Source organism: Ovis canadensis, chromosome 8 (assembly GCF_042477335.2).
Source record: "Ovis canadensis isolate MfBH-ARS-UI-01 breed Bighorn chromosome 8, ARS-UI_OviCan_v2, whole genome shotgun sequence".
Classification (NCBI taxonomy): domain Eukaryota; kingdom Metazoa; phylum Chordata; class Mammalia; order Artiodactyla; family Bovidae; genus Ovis; species Ovis canadensis.
Window position 1 is genome coordinate 68,763,169 of NC_091252.1, and position 13,582 is coordinate 68,776,750.

Below are 13,582 nucleotides of genomic sequence, written 5' to 3' on the forward strand. Positions count from 1 at the left end.
ACTTTTCTTTATTCCTTCTGGAAGATACAGAGGTCCTGGTCTAGGGAGGGCAAATATTGAATCTGCACTGTCGGGTTTTCAGATTTCTGAGTCAAGGATATGATAATCAGAGTCAGGTAAAATCAATCTAGAGACAGAGTTCTTTACTACCCTATCAATTGAATTATTCACTATGGGAAAGGTAATTGGTGCCATAAATACCTTTCATTTGTTGAATGAGCTTCTTCTTGTTGATTGTCTGCTCATAACATTTCAGCTGTGTTTAGAAATTTTACCAGTTAACTTATGTTCAGTGCATGCATCAGTTTCTAAGATTGTCACTCATTATCATACTTCATCTTAAATTAACTTACTATTTCCTCACTTCTGCATTATTCCAAAAATTACTTATAAGAGTTTTCATGGATTCAAACGAAAGCCCAAATTTAAAATGTGTCCAGAAGAACAGAAAACTGAAGTGAAGAGTGTAAAGGATGGCAGACAGAGGCCGATAAGTGCATTTTGTGTAATCCACAAATCTGAAACTGAATAAGTTAAGCAACTCACATTGGGTACAACTTAGCCAGCTTTTTAGACATGCAGACTTGTTCTTGGTACTAAGATTGGAGGATGTTGTATATATATATTTTAAATAAATTAAAAAATTTTTAAATAAATTGCTTAATTCTATTCTAACTTTAGCTTTGTTGTCATCAGACATCAAGATTTAAAATTCAGAGTGTCACATCTTTGTAGCAGGAGTAAATACACATCAATATATTCTTGTTATTTTTCTGTAATTTCTTGCTTGTTGTAAATCAGTCTTACATTAGCGCATCATTTCTATTATTAAACAAATGCTTCAAATTGGTAAAATTTTCCTGAGATAGTGAATTATTTCTGATTATATTCTACTTGTGTGAAACTCTCAATCTGATGATTAAAGATGATAGACATGATTTAAAGGCACTCTAGACTGCTTAGTATTAGTTTAGCCACAATTCTTCAGTTCTGAACTGGAAATTATCAGCTATTTTCATTTAGGGTTTTCAATGCAGTAACTTTAATTCTATTTCACAGCTATAGAGAAATTATATTTCCTCATTTTAAATATAAGAAAGCTAAAATTAAAGTGTTTACAAACTCTGCTGAATATCATAAAGCTTCCAGATTCAAACAAGCGCTTCTAACATCTTGTTTAATATATTTTCACTTATCTTTTTTCAGTAGAGCTTCACATGTACTAGACAAATCATTAATTTTTCCACTTTCCTAGATCTACATTTCTTCAGTTTATATAACTATGTCAGAACTTTCTTCTTTAAAAAAATTAAGCTCCTGCTCTCATTTTTCTCTACTATGAATTACTCTGGTTGGTGTGGGAACTAATCCATTGGCCTTTGTTTCAATGAACATTTATTGAGTGCTTCTGATATGCAAACCTAAGAATGCTTTGTTTGAGTTATAGGCCACTCATTCTGTGCTTGGGACTGACTTACCTGCCCTACTTAGTCTTCACAATACTATGTGAGAGAGAATACTATTGCTATATTATTACTTCTGGGTCATAAATGAGGGACACGAGGCATAATGAGGTGAGTCTCATTGCCACGGCAGTGTATTTGTTAAACAATAGAGCTGATACTCACATCCAAAGAATCAAAGAATAAGTAAAGTAACCAATAATTCTTTCTCCTCTGTTGTGGCCCAGTCACTGCAGTCAAGTTATTGAGAGCAATATGAACACAAGACTTGGTACCAATTTTTTAAAGGAAAAAAATCAGTCATCACAGAGAAAAGACTAAACACAACTCTTTGGAGATACCAGTACATTGATGGGAGTAATTGATTTAGTGATGTATCATTTAACCTACAATTCTTCATTATGTATTTTACTGTATAAAGTTTTCCCCCTGAGGGTGAAGAGAGGTTCATTTAAATAAATTACATCTTAATTTCTACAGCAGGATTGGTCTGCACATCAAGCAAATACAGGCTCTTGTTTTTTCTATTACTAATTACTTGGTTCCTTTGAGCCTCTTCTCCATAGCAAGTCTTGTACATTCAAAACACCTCATGCCATCTTTGTGTTGTGGGTTTCCAAATTGCATTTAACTTTTTTCATGGATATAGTGGGGCTTCCCTTGTGGCTCAGCTGGTAAAGAATTTGCCTGCAATGCAGGAGACCTGGGTTCGATCCCTGGGTTGGGAAGATCCCCTGGAGAAGGGAAAGGCTACCCACTCCAGTATTCTGGCCTGGAGCATTCAGTCCGTGGGGTCACAGAGAGTTGGACACTTTCACTTTCAAAGGGCTTCCCTGGTGGTGCAGAGGTTAAAAAAAAGCTTCTGCCTGCGATGTGGGAGACCTGGGTTCTATCCCTGGGTTGGGAAGATCCCCTGGAGAAGGAAATGGCAGTCCACTCCAGTATTCTTGCTTGGAGAATCCCATGGATGGAGGAGCTTTGTGGGCTGTAGTCCACGGGTTGCCAAGAGTCGGACACGACTGAGCGACTTCACTCATAGCCTCTTCTCCATAGCAAGTCTTGTACATTCAAAACACCTCATGCCATCTTTGTGTTGTGGGTCTCCAAATTGCATTTAACTTTTTTTTAATGGATATAGTATATTATTATGATAGCAAATGATTATATTTGCACCTTTTATACTCCTTCAATAGCTCATGTATTAAGAATATGTTGTAAAGTTTGTCTTCATTTTTTTTGTGTGGATGAGAAATTAAAACAGTAGCAACTGAATACATATCTAAATAGCTCCTACCTTCTTAGGAACCACTTTGTTCATTTGCCCATCACACTACTTGCTGCTTTCTGATCATATGTTGGACATATTTATATTATATTTATACATGTATATATATATATATACATATATATATATATTTATAGTGCCCTATCTCTCCTCCTGCACTGTGGCCCACAATGTGTCTGCAATGCAGGAGACTTCGGTTTGATCCCTGGGTTGGGAAGATCCGCTGGAGGATGGCATGGCATCCCACTCTAGTATTTTGCCTGGGGAATCCCCATGGACAAAGGAGCCTGGCGGGCTACAGTCCATAGGGTCGCAAAGAATCGGACATGATTGATCGACTAAGCATATCTCTCCCCCACAGTGCATGCCTCAGAAGAAAATGACCTACTTGTTCATATGAGTAGCTTCAAGATGATCCTTCCACTTTGCTTGGAATATAGGGGAAACTCAACACCTATTTGCTGAATAAATAAATGCATGTTTCCTTTAAATATAGAAATACTTCATAGACATTGGAGAAAAATTGCACAGCATGAAAGTTGAGAATTAAGTTTCATTTAGGGCAAAACAAGGACCGCAGCCCAGGAGATGGCATTTCAGAGAGTTTTGAAGAACTTTCTGAAGCGGCAAGGGGAGGAACTAGATATATAGGAATTTTGCAACAAAGGGTGGGTAGTTGTGAATATCAAAAAATTACTGTTAATTAAAGAAACCAGATGTGTCAAGTTGAGAAATTTAGTGCTTTTCTATATGTGGGAAGAAGTAAGAGTCTGGGCTCACTGAAACCATTTCTTTGATATGCACCTCAGCTGCCTGGGGTCAGTATCCTGTATTTTCACATTCTGAGTATTCTCAGGTCTCACTGTAGGGAGTGGTACAGTGTGATGGTTATTAGATGATAGGTATTCTTTTCTGACTCGTTAGGACTCAGAGGCTCATATTGGAGGACTGTAGTTGCTGATGACTGTAACATTCTTGTTTACTGACATGGCAGGACATATTCTATTTCTCATAGATTATATAAGAATAAACTTTTTGTTCAGTCACTCAGTTGTGTCTGACTCTTTGCAACGCCATGGACTGCAGCACACCAGGCTTCCCTCTCCTTCACCATCTCCTGGAGCTTGCTCACACTTATGTCCATTGAGTCGGTGATGCTATCCAACCATCTCAGCCTCTGTCTTTCCCTTCGATTCTGCCTTCAATCTTTCCCAGCATCAGGGTCTTTTCTAATGGATCACCTCTACACATCAGGTCATAAAAGTATTGGAGCTTCAGCTTCAGCATCAGTCCTTCCAACAAATAATCAGGACTGATTTTCTTTAGGATTGACTGGTTGGATCTCCTTGCAGTCCAAGGGACTCTCAAGAGTCTTCTCCAGCACCACAGTTCAAAAGCATCAATTCTTCAGTGCTCAGCTTTCTTTATAGTCCAACTCTCACATCCATACATGACTACTGGAAAAACCATAGCTTTGACTAGATGGACCTTTGCTGGCAAAGTAATATCTCTGCTTTTTAATGCTGTCGTCTATGGGGCTGCGCAGAGTTGAACACGACTGAAGCGACTTGGCAGCAGCAGCGGCAGCAGGTTGGTCATAGCTTTTCTTCCAAAGAGCAAGCATCTTTTTTTAATTTGATAGCTGCAGTCACCATCTGCAGTGATTTTGGAACTAAAAAAAGACTCAATGTTTCAATTGTTTACCCATCTATTTGCCATGAATTGATGGGAGTGGATGCCATGACCTTAGTTTTTTGAATGTTGAGATTTAAGCCAACTTTTTCATGCTCCTTTTTCACTTTCATCAAGAGGCCCTTCAGTTCTTCTTCGCTTTCTGCCATAAGGGTGGTGTCATCTGCATATCTGAGTATTGATATTTCTCCCATCAATCTTGATTCTAGCTTGTGCTTCATCTAGTCTGACATTTTGCATGATACTCTGCATATAAGTTAAATATGCAGGGTGACAGTATACAGCCTTGACATACTCCTTTCCCAATTTGGAATCAGTCTGTTGTTCCTTGTCCAGTTCTAACTTTTGCTTCTTGACCTGCATACAGATTTCTCAGGATGCAGGTAAGGTGGTCTGGTATTCCCATTTCTTTAAGAATTTTCCAGTTTGTTGTGATCCACACAGTCAAGTCTTTGGCGTAGTCAAGAAAGCAGATGTAGGTTTCTTTCTGGAACTCTCTTGCTTTTTCTATGATCCAACAGATGTTGGCAATTGGATCTCTGATTCCTCTGCCTTTTCTAAATCGAGCTTGAACATCCGGAAGTTGGTGGTTCATGTACTGTTGAAGCCTGGCTTGGAGAATTTTGAGCATTACTTTGCTAGCATGTGAGGAAAGTGCAATTGTGTGGTAGTTTGAACATTCTTTGGCATTGCCTTTCTTTGGGATTGGAATGAAAACTGACCTTTTCCAGTCCTGTGGCCACTGCTGAGTTTTCCAAATTTTCTGGCATATTGAGTGCAGGACTTTCACAGCATCATCTTTCAGGATTTGAAAGAGCTCAAGTGGAATTCCATCACCTCCATTAGCTTTGTTATATATCACTTCCCAGATTTCATCATGTCCTTTGTAATGTTCTTCCTGCTCATCCCTACACACTCAACCCTCTTCCATCCCCAGGCAGCCACTGCTCAGCTTTACGTCACTCTATACTAATTTGCACTTCCTCAATCAGTTCAGTTGCTCAGTCATGTCTGACTCTTTGTCACCCCATAGACTGCAGCAAGCCAGGCCTCCCTGTCCAGCATCAACTTCTGGAGCTTGCTCAAACTCATGTCCAGCAAGTGGGATGTCCTAGAATTTTATGGAACGTACTTCCTAGCATTTTATATAAATGCACCCATACATTATATTATGTGCTCATTTTTGTTTGAATTATTTCACTCTGATGAATAATATAGAGAATAAGCCATGTCAAAACATGAATGAGCATTTGATTCTTTTTCTTTTTGATTGAGTAGTACTTCACTGTGTGAATTGACCACATTTGTTTCTTCTTTTTTAGTTGAGTTTGAATCATCCATTTTCAGGTGCAGGCCCTAGCTTAAGTGACCTGAACAAGGTCATACAGCCAGAGTCTTATGAATTCACAGAGTGGGGCCAACCACTCTCCAGAGGGTGTCTGGCTGCATCTGGTCCTGCTGGGACAGCCCTGTGGTCCACCTTCATCTGCCCCTCCTCTGGTCCTGCACAAGCTCTCTTTTCTAAGAATTGCTTCACTTCTGCTCCATTATATGTGACTTGCCCGCTTTTAATGACCCACAACCATCTATTTCTTCTCTATTTTATACTAATGCAAATATTATATATTATTTACATGATATAAGCATGTACTTTATTATATTAATTATAATTCAGTAGAATAAAAATTTGGTATAATACAATGATATATTGTATGGTATATAGAAATATATGCTATATGTATACAATTATGCATTATATATTTCTTCTTAGTTCCATATGAGTTTTAAAGAATTTTATAAGATTTCACTTAAAATTTTGACTTTAACTAGAGTTATGTTTCCAAAAATAAATTGTCTGATAACTTTGAAAGCACGACTCCATTGCCCTCTTGGACATAGTGTACTGATGAGGAGCTTGATCATAATATGATATTCACGTCTTTTTCATAAGCTGGTACCCTCTGGCTTCTCTTCCTAGGAACTTTTAAAAGTTTCTCTTTATATGTGTCTGTAGTTAGCATCTGCATTTGCATTATTTTTCCTCTTTGCACTTGGTAGAAACATGAAGTTTAGCTGAGAAGAAACTTTTTATAGCATTGTTTGTATTATTTTCTTGTCCTTATTCTTTAGTTGCTTTTTCTGGGATTAAGAATTTCTTTCAGGATCTATTAGAAAAAACATTTCTTTCACCTTTCTGGTAAACTTTATTGTGTATATTGTGAGTGTATTTCTCTACCCCGGTTTTTCCATTAGTTTGCTCCATCAGATTTTCCTCTTTCAGAAATACTTTTTGGGGCATCTCAATAGGATTTTAGGAGGAAATGAACTCTGTGATTAGTTAACAGGGCTTATCTTCAGATGTTATGTACCAATTCAAACATTCCCTTGTGAAAATGAAGTGCTTAAGTTTAGACCTGGCTAGCCTGGGCACAGGAAAGACAGGGATACTCTTTTTACATTTAGACTGTAGTTTCAAACTGGAGTTGTCCAAACTAAATTATTAACACACAGAGTGACTAGAAAGCTCTGGGGTGTGCCTGAGATCTAATGAGGGATGAGGAAGGAAGATTTGCAGAGGACACTGGGAGTCTCTGATTGGAGAAAATACAATGTTGTATCATTTGCCATTTCAAGTAAATTATTCCATAAGAGGTTAACATATATTCAGAAATATCTATTAAACAGAAATAAATTATGTAAAGAATCAAGTTCATAACCAACTCAGTTTTACACTGACTTGCAAAAATGCTTAAAACTTGCATATAATTAATACACTTAACTATGTGTTATCAAAACTGCAAGACATCTTTTCCAAAGAATATTTGATTTGGGGGGTTAGAATATGAAAATATCATTTGTGGAGGGGGGCAGTATTGAGTGCACTACAGAGGGGAATGTGAGGTCTTCTATCTGTGAGGATCTCACAGCAGCAGTATTCAGAGGGATTACACCCATTTCTCAGGTGGATGGAGAGACATTGCAATCTGCTTCCAGTGACAACATCCCGAGAAGAGAGCGATCTTTTCTCAACCAGCACTGACTTTTGCAGATGCTCACAATTGTGGGTGTGCCTAAATATCGTGGTGTTTTTAATGCTTTCCTGTAATGTAATTTGTCCATTACAAGCTGCTCATGGTGTATGTTCCCTTGTCTGTTTGTTGGTGCCCACTGAAGATATAAAAACGATTCTTGACTGGAGGAAAAAAGCCAAGTATTTGCTCTCACTGTGTGTACCCAGTTACATCTTCTTAGCTAAAATCCAGTAAAGTGGCCACAACAGGATTAAGAATTGGCAAAATGTTCAAGTCTAAGGATATAAAAAGCCTTTGGCCAAAAAAACATAATGGGTAGCTTAATTCGAGGAACTCTTTTGGAGAATAACTTTCTTAATAATCACTCTTGAAAATAATCTTCCAAGTTCACACCTTGCTCTACAGGGATTCCATCTAGGGATTCTCTTATAGATAGCTTTTATATATCAGGAAGGATTGTGTGCTTTAGGCAGTAATGCAGATAAACCTGGTAGGAGATGATTCTTTCACTCTGTAATTACTTCCCCTATCACTGCCTGTTGCAAAGAGGAACTCTGGAGGTAAAAAAATAGAAAAATATTTATGACTAAAAGAAAATTTTATCAAATTCAGGGAATAAAGCATTAGTTGAAATTACTCCCAATGTTATTGTTCAGTATAATTTTTGTGCTTTGTTATTAAACACATTTGTGATTTATGAAATAAGGAAAATTTAAAAAATAATTGTAATAATATCTGATAATTTCCTCAGATATCCTAGTGGATGTATGTTTTTCCCCTAGGTGTATTGAAAATCAGAATCCTATATTCTTTATGAAAATCAAGGACAGAATTCTTTGAATGTAAAGGACAGATCATGAGCAACTCATCTCCCACTGCAGCTGTGCAGCTCTGCTACGAGCACCTGAATGGATCCTGTGTGAAAACCCCCTACTCACCCGCATCCCGCGTGATTCTGTACATGGTGTATGGCTTTGGGGCTGTCTTGGCTGTGTTTGGAAACCTCCTGGTGATGACTGCCATCCTTCATTTCAAGCAGCTGCACTCACCAACCAATTTTCTCATCGCCTCTCTGGCCTGTGCAGACTTTCTGGTGGGAGTGACTGTGATGCCCTTCAGTATGGTCAGGTCTGTGGAGAGCTGCTGGTACTTTGGGCGAACTTTCTGCACTTTTCACACATGCTTTGACGCAGCATTCTGTTACTCTTCTCTCTTCCACCTGTCCTTCATCTCCATCGACAGGTACATTGCTGTTACTGACCCTCTGGTCTATCCCACCAAGTTCACGGTGTCTGTGTCGGGGATATGCATCAGCATCTCCTGGATCCTGCCCCTTACTTACAGTGGTGCCGTGTTCTACACGGGTGCCAATGAGAATGGGCTTGAGGAATTGTCTAGTGCCCTCAACTGTGTAGGAGGCTGTCAGATGGTTGTAAATCAAAACTGGGTATTGATAGATTTTCTGTCCTTCTTTATACCTACCCTTGTCATGATAATTCTCTACAGTAATATTTTCCTTGTGGCCAGACAACAGGCTAAAAAGATTGAAAATACTGGTAGCAAAACAGAGTCATCATCAGACAGTTACAAATCCAGAGTAGCCAAGAGAGAGAGGAAAGCAGCTAAAACCCTGGGTATCACGGTCATAGCATTCATGATTTCGTGGTTACCATACAGTATTGACTCATTAATTGATGCCTTTATGGGCTTCATAACTCCGGCCTATATTTATGAGATTTGCTGTTGGTGTGCTTATTACAACTCAGCCATGAACCCCTTAATCTATGCTTTATTTTACCCTTGGTTTAGGAAAGCCATCAAAGTCATTGTGAGTGGTCGGGTTTTCAAGAATAGTTCTGGGAGCATGAATTTGTCCTCTGAACAAATGTAAGCCATTGGGTTAAGGAGGTTGAAGATATCTTTACCTTTTCCAAATGAAATGAGTTTTAGAAAATCAAGTAAGATTTTTCATGAAAGAAAACAAATGGCTTTTTCAATTTAACTGGAGAAGCCCTTGTACTTCAGCCTTGTTAGGATGTGCACTACTCTTTGCTTCTCCAAAAATATTTATTTGACTAATAAATGTTAACTCTCTTATTTGTTAACTACTGCAGAACTCACCGTAGCCTGCCCACTCTCTGCAGACAGTCCACTCCCCCGCCACACACCTTTTTATCCCATTAACCATTCCTTTTGTATCCTGTAAACATTTCAGTCGTCTCTGATTTCCTTTGTCTTTCTTTTACAAAGTGGTCTACTTATTTCCAACTCCTCAGAAATTTCTCTGTGATTAACTTTCTCAAGGTTGTTGCCTTTTTTCCCCCCTTTTCTGCTTAGCTCATATTCCCAGGAAACTTTTGGGTTTCAGTTAAATCTATTATGCTTAAGGTCTGCACTGGTGTCTGTCTGAGAAATTGTCTCCAGCATCTTCTGCATCCTGTCTCTGGCCTACAGTGACGCCAAATTGTACACAGATGCCCAAGATGATAGGATGGAGGGATAAGTAACTGCCCTCTGCTTGATAAGTGATTGTCAACTTGTTTAAATCAGTTCTGCATATTGGTAGGATTTCTATTGTTTTTCACACCTGGCTTTGTTAAGATTCTTCGGTACAGAAATACTATTCTTGTGATTGGAAAACAGATTAAAAAGATTAAAACATTACTAGAAAGTAAAATTGTTACCAGAGAATTGCAAGAACAGAGTGGCTAAGGCACAGAGAAAAGCATCTAAAACCCTGGACATCACAGCTTAGTACTTTTGGTCTCATGATTTCTCAATGTAGTCGATTCAGTCATTGATTCTTTTTTGAGTTTTATAGCATTTAATATGCTTTTGAGATATTTTGCTCATTCAGTTACTATAACTGGCTCTAAATCCTTTGATTTATGCCTCATTTTCCTTTGGTTTAAAAGAGTAATAGGACTTATTAAACTGGAAATATTAAAGGACATTTCATCAATCGAAACTAAATTCTAAAACAAATTTCATAGTGATGATTTAAAAAATTTAACAGTGATCTAGTGATATATTGAAAATTTCTGAATAATTGTTATATGAAATATAGTGCTTGAAAATGATCCACTAAATTGGGGAGGAAAAACAGTACCTCAATTTCAGCAGCATCAGTTTTATACTGTTATTTTTTGAGAAGTGAACATCCTTTGAGCATTTGATAAAAACATATTACTTACTAGTGGTTGACAGAGTGGTCATAGTTTCTAGTTTCCTCACATCTTTACACTGTCCTGCTCTATCAGTTGTTATTTTTTTCTTTCAAGTCCCTGTTATTCTTTTACCTTTCCTACCAAGGTTAACTTTTTCTTTTTTCATTTTCAAATGTTTCTTCCAAGTGCTCTGTGAATGTCTTTCTGTGAACTCAGTTTCAGTTCAGTTCAGTCGCTCAGTTGTGTCTGACTCTTTGCAACCCCAGGACTCAGTTTAGTTTGTTTTCATTTTTAGCGAATTGATTCTTGGGGTCCAGTCTTTCTGGAGCTCCTAAAGATCTCTGAGCCATATCCATCAGCTATTACAGACCCAGGATGAGATTCATATTTTATATTTTAGGAGATAGTTTGTAAAGGTAGGAACACCCTTGAGCAATATGTGTGTGTACTGCAATAGTAGTTTCTTTTATGTAACAATTTTCTCATTTCATGAAGTTTGTTGCTTTTACCTTCCAGCTCATGATAGAGGGCAATTGTCTTTTATTTTCCCCCCTATAAGTACTATTTGGAGTTTATAGTTATTCATGATAAAAATAACACTACTATTTATGTTATTGAAAAATGGATAATTTAGAAATGTTAATGTGGTATAAAACTTTTTGAAAAACTCTTAATGATCTTGCTTCATGTATTTTACAAAATCAAAACTGATTTATCTGAGATATTAAAAAACTAGAGGAAAACATAATTTTTATAATTTATTGGTGGAATCATGACAGAATATAGATTCATGCACTAAACTTAAATTTTTCAACTTCAACGTGAAAGAAAGACACGTTAAAGAAAAATAAACAAACTTGGAAAAGCTATTAGCAGCAAACAGGATGAAGAATTAGTAGATTTAAAAATATAAAAAGGATTTACAAAACATTAAGATGGAGATGAATATCCCACTAAACATAAATACAAAATTTTACAGAGGTATGGTTAATAAATACATTAAAATGTCAAATGTATACATAATTTTAAAATTAATTAAAATCTTACAGTTTTGTGTCTCATATTTGACAACACTGGATCATTAATATCAGATTAATCAGAGTATGAGAAGTTGAGTACTCTGCTGAAAGTTGAGCATTTTCATGAACAACTAGGAAAAACATAATTTAGCATTTTCTTTTAGAGGGGAATTAAGATATTTATGTAAAATTTCAAATCACACATGTCACATGACTGTAGTTCTGTTTCTGGCAAACAAGCATATGAAGAGAGTCAGGCAAGGAAGGAAATGTGACAAGGACATTCATTGTATATCTCCCCATTGCTAATTACAATAAACTAGGATTCACACGGTTTAAATTAAATAAAGTATGCTCTACCTGTGAAATGAGATGTTATGAAACCATTAAAAAGCACAACTGACCATTAAAAATAGCAATTGACAAGGAAAGAAAACCTCAATATACTTTTTTGACTAAAATCAAAAGAAAACAAAAGTGAAAAATCTGACTTAAATTATAAAGCAACGTATAATAAGCCCCCATATTACACTTTTACAAAATGTACCTTTGTGTATAATAGACAGTGTCTGTGTATGGGGGGATTTACTTTGTAATTTATCTTTAAAATGTTAATGTTTGTGATAAAATAAATATATTAAAATTGATGTTAACAATGCACATCTCTATTTTTCTCTAAGCATTGAAGTTAGTTTTATCTGTGTGCTTGCTTGTTTTATTTTGGTGGACTAACATTTGAGCATATATCTTTGGTATATTTTTGTCTTATCTAATGAAACTAAATTGTAGGTACATTGGTATATTTTAGAAACTGCATCTTAAAGAGATTTAAGTATCTCAGGATTTATATCTTAATATTTAAAAAGTATTTTTAATTGTTTCTTTCAGTAGGTCTTTAATGCTCAGACTCTTCTTCTCTATATTAATTATGTGCTGTACTCAAGAGTGATGGAAGCTACCAAGAGTTATGTTTCCATGTTCCACTTGTGCTTTATTTCTACTCTTTAGGTCATTTCTGAAAAGTGATAAACATGCACAGTAGATATGTTGAGTAGATGCACATGCTTTTGAGAGACGACATAACCTCCCAGCGTGGCTGGAAGGAGGCCTCAGGGAAGGCGAAGATGCTGCCAAGTCAGCTCCTTAGAGGTAGGAAAACGCATTCTTCAATAGACAGACTTCAAAAAACACCCGCAGATACTGTGAGACTGAGCTTTCTGAACATGGATGCCACTCTGGGGATAAAGGAGCAGAATCCCTGTATTTATTGAGATTTTTTTTCTTGTACCAGGTGCAGCGTGAGGCTCTAAGTAGATTTAAGAGTATTGCAGAAAAATATAAATCTTATCTAGCATCCCTGAGCAGGTGAAGCGAAGATTTGTATCTGTCACCACGGGTATTTCATGCCCTCTCCCTTCCTAACCCTTCACCTCTGCAGAAATCCAAACAGCTTGGCAAAATGAAGGGGGTGGGGTCAGGTTGTGCGCAGGTCTCCTTGAGTTCATGCCACTCCCCACACTGCGCCTGCGCTACAGCCGCTCTCAGGCTTGCGAATGCGTCCAGCCCCCATCTCGGAGCCTCAAAACACACTGCCCTCTCGGCCTGGAAAAACCCTGTCTGTTTTTACCTTAAATATCTCCTGGATCCTCTCCACCTATATTTAAAGTTACCTTCTTGGTAAAATTCCCTGTGAATACAATTCCCTTGCTTCATTGTGGTGACCTCCACTAAACTCTGTTTATCAGAGCCATCACCACATCGAGTTGTCATTACTTGTCCACATGTTAGCCTCTCACATAGAGTTAAGAGAAGTAAAATAAAGTATAATGGATAAGCTTTAATTTATTTAAAAATCCTGTAAGATGATAGGCAATCCACCAGGAGGAAAGAAAGATTTCAAGCAAATTGAAACACTCATAGCTTG

General features: G+C 37.2%; 1 protein-coding gene across 1 annotated transcript; it reads left to right on the forward strand.

Moving 5' to 3' along the window:
• The first annotated feature begins 8,328 nt into the window (after positions 1-8,328).
• Positions 8,329-9,363, forward strand: LOC138445106 (trace amine-associated receptor 6). Its single transcript, XM_069598906.1, has one exon. The coding sequence runs from the start codon at positions 8,329-8,331 to the stop codon at positions 9,361-9,363; it is 1,035 nt and encodes a 344-aa protein (XP_069455007.1).
• Positions 9,364-13,582: the final 4,219 nt, after the last annotated feature.